Raw genomic sequence first — 24557 nt, forward strand, 5'->3', positions numbered from 1 at the left:
AATCTTTGTATTTGCTTATTGCACAGGCCCTCCTCAGACTCTGACATGCCTACTCAGGCTTTTCTTTGGCTCAAACTCTGCTTCAAAATTCATCCAGGGAGTCTAGTCTGTGGGATATAGCTGTTTTCCTGATATCCATAGTTACATTATTTGAGGCTATACATCAATGACTTTTCTATCTTGCCTACTTGCAGTTTTCCCCATTTCAGCCTACTGTATCAGAGCTGCCAGCCTGTCCCACTGTCACACCTTTACTGAGCTCCTCAGATGCTTGTGATAAAACTATGGCTCCAGGCTAAGTATACAGATTTCATTCTCACAGGGAAGAAGTGTATGCTGGCATTCTCTTATAAGCCTTCCAAAGTTCTGCTTCCCATTTTAAGAAACTCTGCTTCTAATTTTAAGAAACTCTGCTTTAAATAACCAAAGACATCTGCCAAAAACATTGGCAGAAATCAGAAAATGGTATTTAATCTTGTGGCAGTAGTTGGTTTTCAGTGTTTTCACATGCAAGCATTTCCTGTTCATTTTTGAACTATGTTGGACTTTCTTTATATTAATTGGAATTCTGTTAAGGTCCTTGAAGAAGACAACAGGCTTGTAAGGGGAAAAGACTTTCAGTTTTTTTTTTTTTAAAGTCATCCACATGTGTTAACACTTGGGTTACAGATAAAATTCTGTCTCTTATTCTCAAATTTCAGTAAAGAATTTAAAAAAATATTTTAACGGTCTAACTTTTATATAAAAGTTTAAATCGCTCTTAAAAAATACAAATTCCAAACGCACGTTCCTATTTCATTTTCAATGACTTTATTGAGAACGTTTTGCAAATTAGATTTTACAACTTAACATTTTACAATTAGAAATTTCATCTGCTACTACGTAAGTTGCAAACTTTTCAAAACACTACAGAAAATCCTTTATTTCTTTGGATTTTTCTGTTCCATGTTGAGCTCCTGAGATGTATTTTTTCTTTCAGCTTCATTTTCATCTTCCTGTGAAATAAATTTTAGAAAACATTAAAATATAAACTTCAGGGCATTTTATCACCTATACTTAATACACTTTAACTTCATTTCTCTGATGAATTAACTATCATGACTCCAGTAATCGTAGGGGAAAGGCTATAAACAAAATGGCACAATTATGCAACATTTAAACATTAACATTCTCAGTGGGTGCTGTTTTATACTACACATTGACTAAAAATTTCTGTATGTTTTTAAAAACAACTTATTTTATCAATGACTTAAGAATTACTTTTGAAAGCACCTGCTACTAAAAAGTGTCCTTTTTAGGGGGTCAACCAGATATTTTTACTTCACTATTTGATAAAAAACAGTAAATTTAACTTCTGAGACATTTTATGTACCCAGCATGGCATTTTGGTCTCATCCAGCATACTTTCTTGACAGGTCTGCCAATTTTCCAATTACTTGTGCCACCATGTTATCTGAAGATCAGTCAGTTCTAAAATAGGAAACTCTAAAATGGGCACGTGAGGCGACAGAATGCTTACATTCTACAGTTTCATTCTAAGTGGTGGCCTCATAATTCATAGCAGGTTCCTGTGGAACATGGTGAATAAATAAAGTGACATCATAATGTCTGCTTCCATAGGAATGAAGTGTATCTTGTGTTCAATATTAAATGGTGACCTCCAAAGTATAAATAATGAGAATCTGGAAAAATATTTCATCTTACATTTTATAACCCATCTCATCATATATGTTCCTTCAACAACACGTAAGTACAAAGCAGTCTTGCTTTTCTAATATTTCTGATAGGCCTGCCATTTTTATTAATGGAAGTAAAGAACACTGTCTAACTCTTTACTGAGTTAATTAAAGTATGAGTAGCTTAATTTCTTAAGTATCTCTGGACAGCAGTAATAACATCAATATCACTACACATCACCCTGCATCTCTGTATAAAAACCAAATTCAATTAAATAATTATTAAGCTTTGCTAACAAATAATTATTAAGTAAACTGACTTTATTAAGTAAATGAAAATCAAGGTGTATATATATAACAAATATATATTTGTTATATATATGTTAATATGTATAACATATTTATATAATGTTTATACATAACATATATATGTTAAGTGTCATATATATATATATATTTGTTTTCCACGAAAGACCACACCCTTGCCCATAAACATTAAGGTGGAGAAAGCTTCCTTTATATACATTGTCTCTAAATTTCAACAGCACCTGTGATTTAGCCTTTGTCAACACCAGGAAAGCAGAGAAATTATCAATATTATCAATCAACCTGAATCACTACAGATATGTTGGCTGCAAGGAATGGGGTTTCTGACTATCAATTTTGGCAATGTAATTTTAATATATTTATCTAAGCGCAATAGCCACTGTGTGCTGTTTAATTTTTTTTCCAATTTGTCTCTACTGACTAGACATATTATGTTCAATTGACTCTTGAAAATCTATTAATGAAGGTAGTTTCCACTTTAAGAGTCTAAGATAAGAGTCTGTAGAGATTACACTTTAATTACAACCCAATAAAAAGCAAATCCTATTCCACACTTTCCACTGTCGTCTTCTGTCAGTGAAACACTGACAGAAAGTGTTAAAACAGCAGGTAAAGGTGGCAAGAAATTTTTGTTAGGTAGCACTGAATTTGTTTATATGTTGTTCAAGGCAGGGCTTTATCTTCTTTATCTTATATTCCTAGTTGTTCAAGGCAGGGCACATTTAGTGTATGGGGGGGGGGGTCCAATAAATGTTTCCTGAACTATGTGAAACAGTGGAATAAAAGATGAGTAAAAGAGAGGTCTGTAATTTGGAAAAGCATAATATCCTTCCTTATCCAGTAGTGACACTTCTGAATTTACTAAAACATTATTGAAAACAGAAATAAGCAAAAATATTTGAAACATCATAAGCCAAACTCACCGTTATCGAATTCATATTCTTTAATTTTTGAAAAAAAGTGGAGGCTTTATCACGTGGACAGTCTGCTAAGTTCCCACAGCAATATGACTTACTGGTTTAACAAGCTTGGTTACCCTGATGATCCTGAGGACTAGGAAGTATCTATAATATTTACTTTCATAATTAACTAACATTCTTCATATAATGTCAGTCTTTTTGTTGTTGAATTTTTCTTAGTAATAAAGTATAGTTAATAAATGCATGCCTAATACTGCCTCCTGTTCAGGACAGGTACAAAAGTTTCTTTATGCAGAGAAAATGTCTTAAAATATCTTGCCTTTCTTTGCCTTTAAACTATTTGTGTAAGTTAACAAGATACAATCTCTTTCTTCCTTTGTATAAGAATAGCTGTGATCTGGATACAGAAAAGGATTATGGAGGGGCAGAGAAGGCATTTAATCCACTGCTAGAGTCCAACACATCATAATTGCTACGGTATAATATCATCAAAATAATAACAGCCAAAGACTTTAATCACTGTAAATAAAACACTGGAATTAGATATAATAATGCTCCAGAAAGGATTTTAGAAGTTGCTTTGTTTTTTTCCTTTTTTGGGGAGTGCTAATTTGTGTTTCTAAGTTTACACATCAATTTTTTTTTTAACATCTTTATTGGAGTATAATTGCTTTACAATGGTGTGTTAGTTTCTGCTTTATAACAAAGTGAATCAGCTATACATATACATATATCCCCATATCCACTCCCTCTTGCGTCTCCCTCCCACCCTCCCTATCCCACCCCTCTAGGTGGTCACAAAGCACCGAGCTGATCTCCCTGTGCTATGTGGCTGCTTCCCACTAGCTATCTATATAACATCTGGTAGTGTATATATGTCCATGCCACTCTCTCACTTCGTCCCAGCCTACCCTTCCCCATCCCCGTGTCCTCAAGCCCATTCTCTATAGACATCAATTTTTATAAGAACTTTATAACAGTTCAAGATTAATACAATCATTAAAATACCTCAGGCAGCAAATCAAATATCATTCACAAGTGAATGCATAATGAATGAAACTGCAAAGAAAGGAAGTTTTTTTACCAAAGTATTTCTTCACTACTGGATATTAAAGGCAGGCAAAATTTTCTTCTGATAGATGGTAGGTTCTTGTCACTCTTTGCTAAGATAAGACATCTGTTTTTTTTCCCAGTGAAAGAAGACCCTTGCTACACGGATCATTTTCTTAGTGACAGCCCTGACAAGTTTGACATTTGTTTCATCAAGTGTTCTGAAGCAGCCAACAAGAAAATGTACCCTTTGGGGCTGCTGGAAAGCAGACAGGTTTACCTCTTAATGTTTAAGCTTGTTAATTCATACTCCAGAGAACATGTTGATTATAGCAACCTTGCAGATCTGCTAGTTACATGTGGAATTTCAGGAATACGCACATAACAATAACGCTCATAATGCCACACAGTTAAAAGTGGTTCCTTGGCCTTCCTGCTCTTTGGACACTGACAGCATTGCTGTAGTGAGGAGAATGAAAATTTCTAAGCACACATGGACCATGTAATTATGGGCTAATGCTCCAGGTGGCAACATGAGACTAAAAGAGTTATTATAACAGAGAAGTAAGTAACAATACTGCCATTTTTATCTAAACTAGATTCCTTTTACCACCAAGTAAAACCCACAGAGTCTGTTTAAATCCTACTCAGCTTGCAACATCAATCTGGAAGAGAAGGCCCTCTATTTTTCCTTATTTACAAATTTGACTCATAACAGTTCAAAGAATTGATGTCAATTAATAAAACCTATCCACTCCTGCTTTTCCCTTCTCTTGAGGTAACCGACTCCAAACAAAGAGCAATTATTTTAGCAGCTGGAATTTCTACTGCTCAGGTAATATTTGGACTCAAATTAGTCTATGAATACAGCTGACTCTGTATTTACCCTACAGACTGTCAAGTTTTAAATTATTTCTTTTAAAGGTTGGATTATACAAAGGGACACACTTTCCCCATTATTTCATTATATCTTTAAAGATGACTTTATGGGTACCTTTAGAGTGGAGAAATCTGTCAAACATTACCTTAACCAAATGATGAAGGTTAACATTACCAGTAATACATATTAACATTAACTCTTTGGTAAGATGCACTAAAAAGGGCACATTAATTCTGGTCTGTGGTATCCTTCCCAATAATGCATGAACCTAAATCTAATAAGGAGAAAACATCAGATAAACACTCTATAAAATAATTGAACGGTAGAAGATAATAACACTACAGGAAGCTGGATGAAGGGCAAATGGGAATTATCTGTGCTGTTTTTGCAACTTTTTGTAAGTTTAAAATTATTTCAAAATAAAAAGATTTAAAAAAACAAAATAGAAATGACTATTTAATGAAAGTTTTCTAAATTCAAAGTAAGTGTGATTGTATGCACAAAGAGTTTATGTGGAAGAAAATTCAAGGTAACTGTCACCTCTATATTAAAAATACACGCTAAAATAAACTGTTTGCTTTCCATTTTTCTATTTAAAATTCCTTAAGTACCTCAAATGTTTATAATGGTGATGATATTAGTTTTTATTTTCTTGTCTGTGCTTCCATGCATTTATCTTACATTTCTACTCTGAGCACAGATTACTTTCACAATTAGAAAACATAAGCTTTATTTCCAGAAATAAGTAAGCATAATGGGAGTCTGTTTTCAAAGAGAATGATGTCAGTTGTTTTTACTTTACAGAATTTGCTATTGACAGCAGATAAAGACACATGGTGGTACAAACAGTAAAATAAAGTGAGAAGGTACAACTAAGTACTAACTTAAAATATTTCTATTTTCTTACGATATTTTCTTTAGATTTTAAATATTCCTTTAATCAGAGAAAAGTTACTGTAATTGGATTCAAATTAATAGTTGAAATTATCTGTATGCTTTGATAATGGTCCTTTAAAACTGTAGTATATACACAGCTTTTGGTGAAAAATATGAAGACACACTTAACCTGTTCTGTTAGTTGTAGGCTAAGTATAGAAAAGCAATATATAATATATTGTTCTGATCTGAGGTCAAAAACTACGCGCTTTTATTCATTTAAAACATAAACCAGAGGGACTTCCCTGGTGACACAGCGGTTAGGAATCCGCCTGCCAACGCAGGGGACACGGGTTCGAGCCCTGGTCCAGGAAGATCCCACATGCCGTGAAGCAACTAAGCCCGTGCGCCACAACTCCTGAGCCTGTGCTCTAGAGCCGGCGAGCCACAACTACTGAGCCTGCGTGCTGCAACTACTGAAGCCTGCGTGCCTAGAGCCTGTGCTCCACAACAAGAGAAGCCACAGCAATGAGAAGCACACATACTGCAACGAAGAGTAGCTCCCGCTCACCGCAACTAGAGAAAGCCCATATACAGCAAAAAAGACCCAAGGCAGCCAAAAATAAATTAAACTTAAAAAAAAAAAGTATACCAGATATAACTCTCAATGGCATCTAAGATTGTGCTTTTAATAAAGAAAATATGCTAGTGCTGCACAATAAGGAAAAAAATTTTCTTAACTGGAAAAATACGATAATGAAAATGTTTTAGGCAAAAATGAGCATGTTGCATGCTTCAGACTAAAATTAATTAGAGTTTTTAACATTTTACAATTCCACTCTAATTCTTTAAGTGGTGCATTTACTTCATAGTAATAAACACTTGGATCATTAAGTGCAAAATGTGTGTGATGTGCTACATTTAACAACCTTTGGCCCTTTTTTCTGTACTTCTGTATTCAGTTTTCCAATGCATTGAATAAGCAATTAAATTTCCTGATGTTGCATATTTGAGATTCTTATTTCATTTAATACAAAAGGCAATTAATCTACCATTTTACAACTGAATCTCAACTTCAGTGGGCCATGAGAGATGCTGAAATGAACTTACAAGAAATGCTTAATTAAATTCACAGTAAAAAGCGTAAGAGGTTCTTATGACAGAAGTTGCATATTTAATTAGAAAGTCTAGGACTTCCCTGGTGGCTCAGTGGTTAAGAATCCACCTGCCAATGCCGGGGACAAGGGTTCAAGGGTTGATCCCACAAGAGCAACTAAGCTCATGCACCACAACTACTGAGCCTGCACTCTAGAGCCCGTGAGCCACAACTACTGAGCCCACGTGCCACAACTACGGAAGCCCGCGCTCCTAGAGCCTGTGCTCCACAACAAGAGAAGCCACTGCAATGAGAAGCCTGAGTACCTCAATGAATAGTAGTCCCTGCTTGCTGCAACTAGAGAAAGGATGCGTGCAGCAATGAAGACCCAACACAGCCAAAACTAAATAAAATAGATACATTAAAAAAAAAAAACTCTAGGGCTACTGTAAAATTCAAGTAACCTGGGATGTTCTTAGTAAACCTAGCTCAAACACATAAGTCGATAAACAAAATGGAGCTATTTTGTAAATTTCTACCTTTTTTCTCTACTTAGTGACTCAAAAGATAGTTAATCAAAGAAATATCCCATTACCTAACATTACAGAATCACGGCCTTTTATTTTAATAGCAAGTAGATAAAGGACAGTAATAAATTTCTAATTTCACGTATGAGTATATATGAATAATTCTTTTTCATTTGTTGAGCAATCACTTACCTCTCAATTTGTGATTCTGGAGCAGATCTAGTAAAGTAGGTTTGCTTTTCTAAGTCTTTAGTTCCTCCTGTTACTTTTTACTTCTTTGTGGTGGCTTTTGGTGGCATGGAAATGGGACAGTTAAAAATAAGACTTTGGGTTTCCCATGTATGATTTCAGATCAAGAGAGAATCTCTATGACCTGAGAAGGAAGGCCCTAAGGATTGGTACAGTCATCTAGGGAGGGCATATTAATAGGAAAGGAAAGGAAGAACAGTGAGTGGAAGGTAAGACTCTGGCAAAATAGGATTGGAAAAAAGAAAATGAATGATGGATGATAAGTGTGAGTTAGGTTAGACACTTAATGAGCATAAACCTAATTCTATAAGCTTATATCTTCTCATAAATATGAAGAAAAGCATAACTTTCATAATATGAAGTTTTAGGTATTTAAGATACGTTTAAGATATGGTGCTAACCTGCTGGGGCTAAGAATACCATCACACTCTTTTCTTCTCTGACAGATGAGTTTCTGTATAAGGCTTATGTTTGATAACCCCTACGGAACTTATGGTCTTAAAGATAAAAATATTTTCCTTCTCTGGCAGACTATCTAATATCTAGGAAATAAGCATAGAAGTGTATGCTGGAAATGAACATTAGAGGCCCCTAACTTTCCATCATATGTAACACTTTGGTTTAAAAGATATTACCTGCTTTTGATGAAATGTACAGTGTGGGGAATATAGTCAATAACTATGTAATATCTTTGTATGCTAACATACATAACCAGGCTTATCATGGTGATCACCTTGAAATATATAGAAATACTGAATGTTATGCAACAGGAACTAACAGTATTGGACATCAATTAAATTTCAAAAACAAACTCATAGAAAAAGAGATCAGATTTGGGTTAGGGGGTGGGGTGAGGAGAAGTGAATGGGGAGGAAACTGGATGAAGGTAGTCAAAAGGTACAAACTTCCACTTATAAGATAAATAAGCACTAGGGATGTAATGTACAACATGATAACTATAATTAACACTGTATGTTATATATGTAAGCTGTTAAGAGAGTAAACCATAAGAGTTCTCATCACAAGAAAAATTTTTTTTCTATTTAATTTTGTGTGTATATGAGATAGATGTTCACTTAAACTTGTGATAATTACTTCACGATGTATATAAATCAAATCATTTTGCTGTATACCTTAAACATATAGACTGCTGTGTGTCAATTATATCTCAATTAAACTGGAAGAAAAAATGCTACCTGCTTTTGAAGTTGGTGGGTAGTCAGTACTGACTCTAGAGAAAAATAAAACAAATAAAACCCCTCAAATTCTATAAGGGGGCAATATAAGTATATTTTCAAATGAGAATAGCATAAGTCCAATGTATATGAATTAAAAGATTATGGTATATTAAGAAATAACATTTAAAGAGGCTCTTTAGAAAATATTTTTGCATAAATCATCTATTCACTAAATGTAACATTTCAAAAATCCTAAATGTACTAATATTTGAAGACAACACATATGAACCTCTACTTTTCCCACAGGTACTCAAGGAGAAGAAGAGACATTTCTAAATTTATGTTGTTTTATTTTTTGTTCTAAACATACACATACAGGTTTAAATTCCCAGGAGTTAAAAAAATTCCATCAAGCAAAAATGAGGCAGAAATAAAGTCTAAAAATGTTTAAGATATGCAAGCTCACCAGTCGAATTATAGTTCCATAGCTAAGAAATTTCTAGGTTGTATAAAAATCAGTGATTGGCTCATTAAAATTTCCAGTCATACATGCACTGTTTTATGACTAGAAATTATTCAGCAATAACTGAGTTCATTATACAAGCTGGAAAATACTTATAGGTAGCATATTTTATTTATTTATTAATATAAGCAACAGCCATTGATACTGGAACTGGCCATTGTGGAAGAAGTGCCCTCTTCAATAGGATGTGATAGCATTTTGTTTATCCTTCACAATACAATGAGGAGTTTAATGGAACATAGATTTAAAAGGCATTTTATATATATTAAAAGAATTTGGGTGAAGGAGATCAAGATGGCGGAGTAGAGGGATATGGAGCTCACCTCCTCTCACAAATACATCAAAAATATACCTACATGTGGAATAATTCTCACAGAATACATACTGCAAAGCTTGCAGAAGATCTCATACAACCAAAGCTGCTGGAAAGATGCCTACATAACCAGTAAGACGAAGGGAAAAGGGAGAAGAGGAGGAATAGGGACAGGACCTGCACCCCTGGGAACCTCCTTCACCAGCTGGGAAATGTGCTGAAACACACAGGGAGCTTCAGAGGCTGGGGAGGAGAGTGTGGGAGCTGGCCTGCAGCCCCCCAGGGTAGAGAGACCAGCACAGCCGGAGACACGCGCCTCCTGGTGTGTGCAGTGGCTAGGTGCTGAAACTTGGGCTTCAGCAGACAGACCTAGGGAGAAGAACCAGTTTGGCTGTGGGGAGACAGCCCGAAGGTCCTGGAGTGGGCCTGGGCCACAACAGGGGGCACGCGCAGGATGGAGGGCAGATCTTTCATAGGAGCCCCACTGTCAACTCAGTAAGGGAGAGGTGTGGATCTACCATAGCATCCTCATTATCAGTGTGCTCACAGCAGGGCATAGCTTCTGCCACCATGGGTTTTGCGAATTTCGTGCACACTCAAGTGGAGGCAGGGCTGAAATCTGAACTGATTATTAGCGCTCCTGTAGTGGAGGTGGCCCCTGAGTGCAGCAGCAGCAACAGTGATTTCTGTGGGCACAAACCAGGTGACAGGCAGCATCACAGAGTCACACATCCTGGCAGAAGTCTCCTGGGGAAGAACACACAGTGGCTCCTTTCCCAGAGGGAGCACTCCAGTCCCACCTATCTCACACCACAGCTCAGAATTGGATCTGGGGCCTCTATTCCAACAACTGGGGAGCAGACTCTAACCCCAACAGGGCTGTGAGAACCACAGGGCAAAGAGGAGGCCCTGCCCAACATCCAGCACAGGCTCTGGTCACCAAAACACCAAACACACCCATCTATCAAGGAGACAAGGGCCAGCACACCCCGAGGAAAGACTTGGCAAGCAGCCATACCAAAAACAACGCTGGCACCAACAATACTGGACTCACATGGTCTACACAGGGTCACTCACACATAAAAACAGCCCTTTAAAACTACAGTAGATAACTGTTTCTCCTAAATTCATAGAGTCAGAGAAATATAAGTAAAATGAAAAAGTAGAGGAACTACTGCCAATTTAAAAAACAATAGAATCCCCCTAAATGAACAAACAATGATACAGACCTCACCAGTCTACCAGACCCTGATTTCAAAAAGGAGGTAATAAAAATGCTGAAGGAATTAAGAAAGACTATCAATAGAAATGTAGATCACTGTAACAAGGAACTAGAAACCATAAAGAGGAGCCAATCAAAATTAGACAACTCAATTTCTGAGGTGAAAACTGAGCTAAAGGCAAAAAATAGCAAACTAAAGAATGTAGAAGAATGAATAAGTGATCTGGAAGACAGAATAACAGAAATCACCCAATCAGAACAGCAGACAGACAAATTTAAAAAATAAAAGCAATATATGAGATCTATGGGATAATACAAAGCATGCCAATCTACACATAACAGGAATTCCAGAAGGAGAAGAAAGAGAAAAGGGGATCAAAAATATATTTGAAAAAATTATGGCTGACAACTTCCGAAACCTAAAGAAGGAAACAGATATCCAGGTACAGGAAGCACAGAAGGTCTCAAACAAGATGAACCCAAACAGCCCTACTGTAAGACGTATGGTAATTAAAGTGGCGAAAGTTAAAGAGAGGATTATAAAGGCAGCAAGAGAAAAACAGTGAGTTACAGTGGAACTCCCACAAGGCTATCAGCTGTTTTCTCTACAGAACTTTGCAGGCCCAGAGGGAGTGACGAGATATAGTCAAAGTCCTGAAAGGGAAAAGCATGCAACCTAGGATACCAGGCAAGATTATCATTTAGAACAGAAGGAGAGAGAAAGAATTTCTCAGACAAGCAAAAACTAAAAGCATATAGCAATGGTAAACCAATCCTAAAAGAAATATTGAAAGGTCTTCTCTAAATAGAAAAGAAGTAAGAATCTACAGGAAAGGGAAAGTCACAACAGGAAAGACAAATTTATAAAAGGATTGAAGATCCCTTAAATAAGCCAGTACATAGAATAAAAATGAAAAAAAATCAGTGAAGGCGATTATAACTACAATGAACAGCCAAAGGATAAACATGAAGATGTAAAATAGGACATCGAAATCACAAAATGTCAGGGAGGGAAGTAAGAAAAGGTAGACCTTTTAGAATGTTTGTTTATATGACTACCAGTCTAAAGCAAGTAGGTATAGTTATGGGTTAGCATACTTGAAAACCAGGATAACAAATCAAAAACATACAACAGCTTCACAAAAACCAAAAAGAAAGGAACTCTAGCATAATACAAAAGAAAACCATCAAACCATAAAAGGAAAATCAAAAGGAAGACAGGGACAAAGAAAAACTACAAAATCAACTGGAAAACAAGGTTTAAAATGACAAATACATAATCATCAATAAGTACTTTAAATGTCAACTGACTAAATGCTCCAATCAAGAGAGAGAGTGGCAGATTGGATAATAGAATAAGGACCTACAATATGCTGCCTACAAGAGATATACTTTAGGGAAAAAGACACACATAGATTGAAAGTGAGGGGATGGAAAAAGGTATTTCATGCAAATGGAAATGACAAGAAAGCTAAGGTAGCAATAGTCATATCAGACAAAATAGACTTTAAAATAAAGACCAGGGACTTCCCTCGTGGTGCAGTGGTTAAGAATCTGCCTGCCAATGCAGGGGACACAGGTTTGAGCCCTGGTCCAGGAATATCCCACATGCCATGGAGCAACTAAGTCTGTGAGCCACAACCACTGAGCCTGCGCTCTAGAGCCCGTGATCCACAACTACCGAGCCCGTGCGCCACAACTACTGAAGCCTGCACACCCCAGAGCCCATGCACCACAACTACTGAGCCCACACGCAACAACTACTGATGCCCGCATGCTCTAGGGCCTGCATGCCGCAACAACTGTGCCCGCGTGCCTAGACCCCATGCTCTCCAACAAGAGAAGCCACCACAGTGAGAAGCCTGTGCACTGCAAGAAAGAGTAGAACCCGCTCAATATGGCTAGAGAAAGCCTGTGCACAGCAACAAAGACCCAACGTAGCCAAAAATAAATAAATTAAAAAATAAATAAAATAAAACAAAGGCCATAAAGAAAGACAAAGAAGGACACTACATAATGATAAAAAGATCAATACAAGAAGAAGATATCATACTTGTTAACATATATGTGCCCAACAGAGAAGTACCTAAATACATAAAATAAATACTAACAGACATAAAGGGAGAAATTGATGGGAATACAATAATAGTAGGAGACTTTAACACTCCGCTGACATCAATGGACAGATCTTCCAGACAGAAAATCAATAAGGCAACAGAGATACTAAATGACACAATAAAACAGTTAGACTTAGTTGATATCTATAGGACATTACATCCAAAAAACCCAGAATACACATTCTTTTCAAGTGTATATGCAACATTCTCTAGGATACACCACATACTAGGCCACAAAACAAACCTCCACAAATTTAAAAGGATAGAAATTTCAAGCATCTTTTCTGACCATAGTGGAATGAAAATAGAAATCAATCACAGAAAGAGAAATGAGAACAAAAAATGATTACATGGAGACCAAACAACACACTGCTAAAAAACCAGTGGGTCAACAATGAAATAAAAAAAAATACCTCAAGAAAAAAGACAATAAAAACACAACCATACAAAATCAATGGGACACAGCAAAAGAAGTTCTAAGAGAGAAGTTCATAGAAATACAGGCCTTTCTCAGAAAATAAGAAAAATCCCAAATAAACAACCTAAACTACTACCTAAAAGAATTAGAAAAAGAAAAACAAACAAAATCTACAGTCAGTGGAAGGAAGGAAATAATAAAGATCAGAGAGAAATAAATAAAAGAGATTAAAAAACAATAGAAAAAATCAATAAAACCAAGAGCTGGTTCTTTGACAGGATAAATAAAATCAACAAACCTCTGGCTAGGCTCACCAAGAAGAAAAGAGAGAGGACCCAAATAAATTAAGAACTGAAGAAGGAGAAATAACAATGAATAATGCATAAATATTGATACAAAAATCATAAGAAAATATTATAAACAGTTACATGCCAACAAAATGGACAACCCAGAAGGAATGGACAAGTTTCTAGAAACATACAGTCTGACAAAACTGAATCAAGAAAAAACAGATAATTTGAACAGACCAATCACTAGAAGTAAAATACAATCTGTAATTTTTTTAAAAGTCCCTGCAAATAAAAGTCCAGGACTGGATGGCTTCACTGAGGAATTCTACCAAACATACAAAGAAGAACTTATACTTCTTAAACTCTTTCTTAAACTCTTCCAAAAGACTGAAGAGGAGGGAACACTCCCAAAGTCATTCTATGAAGCCACCATCACCCTGATACCAAAAAGACAGACACTAAGTAAAGAAAATTACAGGCCAATATCTTTGATGAATGTAGATGCAAAAATCCTCAACAAAATATTAGCAAACTGAATCCAACAATTCATAAAAAGAATCATACACCATGATCGAGTTGGATTCATTCTAGGGTCACAAAGATGGTTCAACATACACAAATCAATCAATGTGATAGACCACATCAACAAAAGACACAAACCACATGATCATCTCAATAGATGGCAGAAAAAGCATATGATAAAATTCAACATCCATTCATGATAAAAACTCTTGCCAAACTGGGTACAGAGGGAACATATCTCAACACAATAAAAGCCATTTGTGACAAACCCACAGCCAACATAATACTCAATGGTGAAAAGCTGAATGCCTTCCCACTAAATTCTGGGACAAGACAAGGACACCCACTCTCACCACTTCTATTCAACATTGTATTGGAAGTCCTAGCCACAGCAATCAGACAAGAAAAAGAAACAAAATGTATCTAAGTCAAAAGGGAAGAGGTAAAATTGTCATTATATTCAGATGACATGATACTCTATGTAGAAAACCCTAAAGACTCCACACAAAAACTATTAGAAGTGATAGATGAATTCAGCAAGGTAGCAGGATACAAGATTAATATACAGAAATCTGTTGCATTTCTTTGCATTAACAATGAAATATCAGGAAGTACAAAAAAAAAGCCCTGTTCAAAATTGCATTAAAAACAAACAAACAAAGAAAAGAAAACCTAGGGATAAACCTGACCAAGCAGGTGAAAGACTTATACTCTGAGAACTATAAAACATTGATAAAAGAAATCAAAGATGGTTCAAGGAAATGGAAAGATATCCCATGCTCTTGGATTGGAAGAATTAACATAGTTAAAATGGCCATATTACCCAAAGCAATCTACAGGTTTAATGTTATCCCTATCAATTTACCCATGACATTTTTCACAGAACTAAACAAATAATTGTAATATTTATATGCAATCACTAAAGACCCAGAATTGCCAAAGCAATTCTGAGAGAGAAGAACAAAGCTGGAGGTATAACCCTTCCAGACTTCAGATAATACTATAAAGCTACAGTAATCAAAACAGCATGGTACTGGCACAAAAACAGACATATGGATCAATGGAGCAGATTAGAGAGCCCAGAAATAAATTAATGGTCAATTAATCTTCAACAAAGTAGGCAAAAATATATAATGGAGAAAAGACAGTTTCTTCAGCAAGTGGTGTTGGGAAAGCTAGACAGCCACATGTTAATCAATGAAGTTAGAACACTCCCTCACACCATGCACAAAATTAAAGTGGCTTAAAGACTTAAATATAAGACGTGATACCATAAAACTCCTAAAAGAGAACACAGACAAAATATTCTCTGACATAAACGGTAGCAATATTTTCTTAAATCAGTCTCCCAAGGCAAAAGAAATAAAAGCAAAGATAAACAAATGGGCCCTAATCAAACTTATAAGCTTTTGCACAGCAAAGCAAACCATAAACAAAATGAAAAGACAACCTATGGACTGGGAGAAAATATTTGCAAACATGTGACCGACAAGGGCTTAATTTCCAAAATATACAAACAGCTCATACAACTCAATTAAAAAAAACAAACCACAAACAACCCAATCAAAAAATGGGCAGAAGACCTAAATAGACATTTCTCCAAAGAAGACATACAGATGACCAACAGGCACATGAAAAGATGCTCAACATCGCTAATTATTAGAGAAATGTAAATCAAAAACTACAATGAGGTATCATCTCACACTGCTCAGAATGGCCATCATGAAAAAGTCTACAAATAACAAATGCTGTACAGGGTTTGGAGAAAAGGGAACACTCCTACACTATTGGTGGGAATATAAATTGGTGCAGCCACTAAGGAAAATGGTATGTGTCCCTTAAAAACCTAAAAATAGAGTTACTGTATGATCCAGCAATCCCACTCCTGTGCACATATCCAGAAAAGACAAAAACTCTAATTTGAAAAGATATATGCACCCCAATGTTCACTGCAGCAGTATTTACAATAGCCAAGACATGGAAGCAACCTTAGTGTCCAACAGATGAATGCATAAAGAAGAAGTGTGTGTGTGTGTATATATATATATATATATATATATATATATATATACACACACAATGGAATATTACTCATCCACAAAAAAGAATAATGCCCTTTGCAGCAACGTGGGTGGATCTAGAGATTATCATACTAAGTGAAGTAAGGCAGACTGAGAAAGACAAATAACATATGTGGAATCTAAAAAATAATACAAATGAATCTATTTACAAAACAGAAGCAGACTCGTAGACAGAGAAAATTTATGGTTACCAAAAGGGAAGGGGGAATGGGGAGGATAAATTAGGAGCATGGGATTAACAGATACATACTATCATACGTAAAATAAACAACAAGGATTTACTGTATACCATAGGGAACTATATTCAGTATCTTTTAATAACCTATAATGGAAAAGCATTAAAAAAAGAATATATTGTATGTATGTGTGTGTGTATAAACAAATTACTTTGCTGTACACCTGAAACTAACACAATATTGTAAATCAACTATATTTCAATTAAACAAAATTTTTTTTTGGCTTAGTCAAGCCCTACAGTTAAATTTTACTCAAACTAATTTCTATATTGCCATTAGAAAAAGCATAATCTTTGGCCATTTTAATTAATGCCATAATAAAAAAAAATATGAGAAAATACGGAAGTTTTACACTTCCTTTGCTGAGTTTTGACGTTCTAAACAAAGGACAGTTATAGCTCATAGTATCAAATCACTGTCATAGAAATAAACAGAATTTACATAAATGGTAATATCACAATCTTAGTGCTACTTTAGAGAAGAGGTAGAAGACGTTCAAAAAGTGAAAGGTAACACAAACTCCCTTAATGAAAATGTTGTTATTTATGTAACTTGATGTTTAGGTTTGATAACTGTCCTATTACATAAGATGTTACCATAAGGAGAAACTGGGTGCTTCATACTCTCCATACAATTTTTGCAATGCTTTGAAAATCAAAGTTATCTCAACACAAAAAATAAAACCAGACAAGCAAGCAATGAGCTTTGTTAGATGATTTAGACATAAGTATACTTATGTTTTAAATACTATAAAGTTTCCCACCAAAATAGTATGCAGAGGTAATCAGACTTATGAATAGCAGAGTTTTGGCATTTCTGTGATATGGACAGCTCATTACAGATTCCACAATATAAATCAGTATTTACTGCTCACTAGTAAAATCACAGTCATTCAGTAATACTGAGTGATGTTTCACACATGAAACTCATTGCTGTGTTTTGTGGATTCATGAAGTTTAAGAACCATGAGAACCAGATTCAACTGTTATGGTAAATAATTTCCTCATTCTAGAAGAGTCTGGAATACATTTCATCCTTGACTCATATTAAACATTTTATCTTTTTAAGATAATCTTAACTCTTGAAGTAAATTCTATTCCTAGAATCGTTCCTTTCTTCCTCCTGCAAAAATTTATTGAACAATGATTGTGTGTCGGACACTGGGAAAGGTATTGGAAATAACAAAGATGAATGAAATGTCTTGCTGCCTAGAGGAGCCCGTGTTCCAATGTGGAAGACAGGGAGGCACAGAATTACAGTGCAATGGAGAAAGTATATTATAAAGTCTATCAGGCATAAAATGTTAAGAGAAAAAAACTAAACCATGACAATACATAAGGAGAGTTTTTTTTTTTTTTTTAATGATTGATATTCTAGAGTTCAGGTATGGCATCGAAATAATATACCCTCCTTCATTCTCAAAGAGTGGTATTGTGAATCTTTAAAACAAATACCTCTCAATGTAACTTACACTGACTGCTCTTTTATTAAGATTAACAACATCAAAGGACTGTATCTTTGAGAAGTAAACTTATGTTTAGAAAGTGAATTTTAAAATCTTTACTCCAAAGTGAACAGATTAAGTTGCCTCAAATATCTCTATTTCAAGTTGAATGCTATTTTCCCTAGAGTGAATCCATTAATCTTCACAGTTTTATTGGAAATTAATAGCTCATTAGACGTCCAAGTAACACATTTCTTATGGCATAATTTTTCATGGGTGACAAAAAGTAGATTTTGCTTCAAGAAAAATTAAAAATAGTATTTTAGAAAATTCCACACAAGAAAATTTCTCTAATAGTTGTATTTCATGATCAGTGTCAAACCTAACAGCCACATTTCCACATCTTGAATTCACAGATAACCATATAAACACTATTTTGCTTTTTAAAGAAAAATATTAAATGTTTTAAACTCCTTGTTTTAAACTGTTACCATAATGAAAACCATGAACTGCTATGTTCTTAAATGATTCCAAAAAGTAGGCCATGTGGCAAGTACCAAATCACTTATAAAGCCTGCCTGAAAATGTACTTAGTTAACTAATGTTTTCTACGACCAGTCAGTTATTCTATAAGTATAAAGTGTTTCTCAATAGTCCATGATCTAGGCTATACAACATTAGAAAAAATGTTTCATACAATGACATTTTAAAACCCTATTTGAAAAGAGCATTCAGAGAGCTACAAAAGCCATTTACATTCTTCCCTGACTATCAACTATGTGTCAGGTATTGTGATAGGTGCTAAACAGAAAAAATGATATATAAGAGACAGACTCCCAGCATTATGGAGCTTGTAATCTGTGTCCAAAACAATGGTTACTCGAGCAACTATCTAACTGCAATTATGATATGTTCAATGAAAGTATAGTGCTATGAGGGTTTTACTAGAAGGACCTAAGAATTTCATAGAAGCTCCTCCCCCTCCGGAAAACGACAGATACATTAAGACCTGAAGAATAAGAAGGAGTGGAAAACCTAAAGTCAACACACAGATAACATCAGAAAACAAAGAAAATGTCTTTTTTCACCTTATAACCATCTAATATTCTCAATTCTGAATCTACAAGGTATGAAATATTTAAAAAGTAGTTGCGTTTCTATTACTTGCAGTTAAAGCATTCTTACCAATACAACATTGGCATCTTTCTTAATTTTCTTCTCCTAGTTCTCTGAATTTTCCCCATATCTTTTATTTCTTTTAACTTCTTTTCATCCCTGTCTTTAGAACTCTGTTACTGTTATCTGGAGATGGCTCTAAAGGGCTTCAAATGCCATCTATTTTATGATGACTCTCCAATTTATATCTTCAGCCTGGCGTATATTCCATGCTTTAAACTTGTATGTCCAATGCTACTTGATGTCTTCACTGAACTTTAAATAGGCACCTCAAACATACCATGTACAAAGCCAAACTTGATTCCTCTTCCTAACCACTGACAACCTCCCCAAACAGCCTTATACCTCTCTTGGTCTATAATTTACCCAACTGCTCAAATGCAAACTCTAGGAGTCATTCCTTGATTCTTTTCTCTCACACCCCACAACCAACTCCTGTTGTCTCTATCACCACAGAGTATCTAAAATCTGTCTAGTGCTTTCCATCTCCATTGTTACCATCTTAGTCCATGCTATCATATTTCTTGCCTGGATTACTTTAATAGCTTCCTAATCAGCCTTCTTGCTTCCATTTCATAGTTGTACAACCTATTGTCCATATAGTCGGCAGCAATTTTTGTAAGACACAGAGAATATCACATCCCACCTTTGCTTGAAACCCTCCAACAGCACTGTGTTTAGAGTAGAATCCAAACTCCTGCCATGGCCTACAAAGTCCTATTATCATCTGGCCCCTTCCACGTTTCTGGCTTCATCTTGGACAGTTCTCCAACTTGCTTAAGCAGCTCCAAACATGCTGGTCTTCCTTGTGATTCCTGAACAAACAGCACTAGCTCCTTCCTCTGCCTTTAATTTTATATGCCTAGTTTTTTTTGTTTTTTGTTTTTGTTATACGGTCTTAATCAGTGAGTTCTCTGACTTCATGCACGGAACCTGCCCTTCCTCCACCAAACAGATCATTCCTCATAACATTTATCACAATGAAATGATCACTTACTTACTTATTTTATATACTATCTGTCTTCCTTCACTAGAGTGGAAGCTCCAGGATAGCAGATTTTCTCTGTCTTGCTAACCATAGTATCCTCAGAAGCTAGTGTCATTTCTATCATATCACAGTGTCTCAATTAATATTTCCTTTGACTATATGAATAAATTCTCTACTATATAGATGCATGGGAAACAAATAGTAGTTTTGACTTTTTGAGTACTTATTAAATACAGAGTATTTACATGCATTGTATGTAATCCTCACAAATGCCAGGCAAGATAAGTCTTATTCCCGTTTCCCATCTAGAAAATTGAGAATTGAAGACATTAAAGAACTGCCCTTGGTCACGTACCTAAAAATATAAGAGGAGCTGGGATTTAAACTCAGCTCTGTCTGACTCCAAAGAGTTCTCTTTCCAACATACCACGCAGACAAGAAGAACTGCTCATGATCAATAAATTTTAAACCTCACATATTTTTCCAAAATAATTCAATTTTTGCCCAACAGATACTGACCACATTACTCAGTTATACAAAAAGATCCTAAGTCTGTCTTGCAGAAATCATTGAAAAGCAATCTTTAAATCCAAAACAGTTTAGAATTCTGCTACCTGAAGATTATTTATGAGAAATCCTGATAAACATACCAACTGCCTTTTCATTTTTTCAAGCATTCTGACAATATTAGGATTTGTTGTGTTATATTTCCTAAATCTCATGAGGATACAGGAATAGTTGAGAACAAAAAGGGGTACTGGGAAAATGTTGCAAGAATCAGTTTCTGAGAAACATAAAATTCTACCATTACCTTGGGATGGCTGCTCTTTTGTCTTCAAATAAGCTCATGTAAAGAGGATTTATTATTGAGGTCCTCGGCTTTCTCAATTCTTTGACAGTTATTAACACAAAAGCTTACTTGCTGAGAAAGAAAAAATAGCCTCTTTTTTAAGAAGAAGAATCATAAGCTTCTACAGAGGTAGGTACATGAAGGACTCTTGGAAGCTCTTGGAAACGTTGAGAGTTCAAACTGAAGGGTCTCAAAAGAAAATCCTGGTATAATATTGAATATAAAACTGACAAAATGGAACAGTTAATGAAAATTAAATTATAAATTTAAATATATAAAAATGAGAAAATAAAAGTTAATGATCTCATGGCCACATTATGTGGCAACCATATTGTTCAATGAAAATTCGTTAAACATTTGGAAAGTGCTAATTTTTGTAATACAGGTGTTCAACAATTACCTAGGAAACATAAATTTCTAATTCTTCACTGAATTATGAAAGCATTAAAAAATGATTTTACTTTTCTTAACTTTTTAAATTACTGTTTTGTATTTTATCACACAGAAAGTACATAAACAGAATGTGACCTTTTTATTCCAATTTTCTTTTAAAATAAAAAAAATAAGCTGTATTTCACCACAGTCTGAAATGTCTTGTTGATATATGACATATTCAATTTCAAAAGAATGATAAAGCAGGAATATAACTGAGCAACAGCAGGCATTTGAGACTGCAATACCATTTTGCCTCCTCTGAACATAGGTAGCATGAATCATTTTTAGGACTCAGCACACAAGTAGTGTACCCAATAATTAATTTGTGTTATGTGTTTTACACATCACAAGCAGCACAATAAATATGTAATAATATGTTGAGTTCCAGAAAGCTGTATGGAAAACTTGGTAACATTTTGTACATTTAGAAAAAATGTAGGCTTCTAATATATAAAATAGATCTATATGCCTAAATTATTTAAGCTTTACTTTAAAAAAAATTAATGATGTGTATGAAAGAATAAGGAGAAAGAAGGAATAGGGAAAACTAATGAAAAATATCCTTCCTTTCCTCTATTTTTCATTCAAAAATTATTAAGTGAATACCTACTATGTGCTGTGCATATGTTCATGGTAGAGAGGAGAACAAACAGAGCTGATCCCTGCTCTCAGGAAATTTATGCACTTGAATTGTGAAAGTGAGTTCAATTTATGCCTCCTATCTTCTCTATTCCTCAACAGACACCTCCTTGTTTCTTCAGCAAGTCCAATTATTTTGTTATAAAATGTTGCAAACATAGCAATAATCATAACCATAACTTATAACACTTATTGAAGCCCTCTGGATATTCCTTCCCCATCCCATTACTCTTCCTTCCTTTTTACCAGATGTAACCAATACGCTGAATTGGACATTAATCACTCCCTGGTATTTTTTTTTTATTTTAACATTTTATATGAATGGCATCGTATTATACTTCTACAACTTCCAGTTTATTTTCATTATTATATTTTATATATTTATTTGTTATACTTTTTAAAAATAACACACGTTTTCAGCTCAAAAGCTAGCAACAATCCAAGAAACACGCTAGAAACAATCCAAGTCAAGGTGATGACAAATATACCACTATTATTTAATCTTGTTTTGGAGATACTGGCCAACACAATTAGACAAGAGAAGGACATGAAGTATAAAATTGTAAAAGAGGAAATAAAACCATCCCTATTTGTTTATACCTGGAAATGTCAAGAGAATCAACTGAAACACTGCAATAAGCAGAAGAGAATTCAGTGAGCACCTCTATTTGTAATATGAGGAAAATCAAAGGTAGATAACAAAAAATAAAATAATATAGATTATTCAAGACAACTATTAAATTCTATATCCATATTCTTCTAATTACCTCTCTAAATTTCAAGACTGATTAAAGCAAGAATACTACTCATTGTGTGTATTTCTAAGAAGAGCAAATCAATATATTAAATAAGCAATTCACATTTAAGAGATAAATCAGATGCTGACATAAGTTACAACAGATTTCAGTGGTTTTCCAGACCACTCTTCTCTATTAAGAGCCATAAAATTATAGAGACAGAAGGTATTTTACTTACAGGATGGTTCATTTGATCCACTCTTTTTACTCTACTGATAGAGAAGCCATTCTTAAAATACATAATTTACCTCCCCAAGGTCCCACAGTTACTTAATAGTAGAGCTGGAATCAGAATTCAAGTCTCCTAAGTTGCTGTCTGGAACTGTTTTTCATGATGAGCCAGTAGTGACCATAATAAATCAATATGATTTTAAATCTAATGCTGGGGACTTCCCTGGTGGTCCAGTGGGTAACAGTCTGCGCTCCCAACGCAGGGAGCCCGGGTTTGATCCCTGGTCGGACTAGATTATGCATGCATGCCGCAACTAAGAGTTCTCATGCCACAGCTAAGAGTCTGCATGCCACAAGATGCAAATAATAAGTCAACATGCCATAACTAATGATCCCACATGCCACAACAAAGATCCCACGTGCCACAACTAAGATCTGGTGCAGCCAAAATAAATAAATAAAATAAAATAAAAATAAATGTTGGCAAAAATAGAGCATACATAAAAACAAAAAATGTTGCTGACGTTGTGTGTGTGGGGGTGGTGTGCATTTAGGTATTCTAAGAATTGAACTGATCTTATATTGTAAAATAATTGTGTATTCTTACCCAAAGTATCTACATGAGCACAATGGAGAGTGTATATACATTAGGCCTCAGACAAATCTATCTGAATCCTGTTTTGGCACTTACTATTGGTGTGACCTTGGGAAAGTCACATGACCTCTCAGTCTCAGTTTCCTTACCTGTAAAATGTAAAAAAATTAAAAACTAACCTCAAAAAACAGCCTTTGGGGATTAGAAGTACGATTATGCATGCAAATTATACTAGTAAAATGTTTACATTTACTAGTAAAATGTGTTACACAGTAGGTGCTCAAAACAATGGTAGCTATTATATTATAGAATTTAAAATACATTTCCAAAAACCAGGGTCGAAAGTTGAGCTCAGATGTACATGGTTGGAGAAAGTGCTTTTTCTTTTTACCAGGATAAAAATGATCAGTTTTGCTTCCTTTTCTAACTACGGTTTTAGTATTTCAATACAAATGGTAATTATAATGTTAAGAATTACTTAAACTTATAGGGAGACGCAAGAGGGAAGAGATATAGGAACATATGTATACGTATATGTATAACTGATTCACTTTGTTATAAAGCAGAAACACACCATTGTAAAGCAATTATACTCCAATAAAGGTGTTAAAAAAAGAATTACTTAAACTTATAATATAGAAATGTTTTCTACTGTTTATTAACCTACAAATATGTGAATGTCTACTATGTGCCAGGTTCTGTTCTAGGAGACAGAGAAACAAGTGGTAAACAACAGCATGTCTTTGTCCTCAGAGATCTTAAACTTCAATAGGAAAGAGACAATAAACTGTTAACAGATAAATAATTTCATATTTTGATGTAGTAGAAAAAACAAAGGAAAGGAATACAATGTGTGGGAGCACGGTTTTCCTTAGACAAGGTAGTGAGGGAAGTTCCTCTACTAAAGAGGTGACATTCAGGCTGAGACGTGAAAGATTTGAAAGAGCCAGTTAGGTACTAA

General features: G+C 34.9%; 1 protein-coding gene and 1 long non-coding RNA gene across 6 annotated transcripts in view; one reads left to right on the forward strand and one right to left on the reverse strand.

Annotated features, from left to right (window-relative positions):
- Nucleotides 1-793: 793 nt before the first annotated feature.
- PHF14 (PHD finger protein 14) overlaps nucleotides 794-24557 on the reverse strand; it is a 200140-nt gene continuing 176376 nt past the window's right edge. For all 5 annotated transcript variants that reach the window (XM_073809676.1, XM_073809678.1, XM_073809677.1 and 2 more), the window contains one exon: nucleotides 794-995. In XM_073809676.1, coding sequence (XP_073665777.1) covers nucleotides 988-995 — 8 coding nt within the window. In that variant the 3' untranslated portion in view covers nucleotides 794-987. The remainder of the gene's footprint in view (nucleotides 996-24557) is intronic.
- Nucleotides 4114-5719, forward strand: LOC141279537 (uncharacterized). Its single transcript, XR_012333953.1, has 3 exons — nucleotides 4114-4247; nucleotides 4752-4808; nucleotides 5658-5719. It is a non-coding gene; the product is annotated as an uncharacterized lncRNA (long non-coding RNA).

Source organism: Tursiops truncatus, chromosome 9 (genome assembly GCF_011762595.2).
Source record: "Tursiops truncatus isolate mTurTru1 chromosome 9, mTurTru1.mat.Y, whole genome shotgun sequence".
In the NCBI taxonomy this organism is placed as follows: domain Eukaryota; kingdom Metazoa; phylum Chordata; class Mammalia; order Artiodactyla; family Delphinidae; genus Tursiops; species Tursiops truncatus.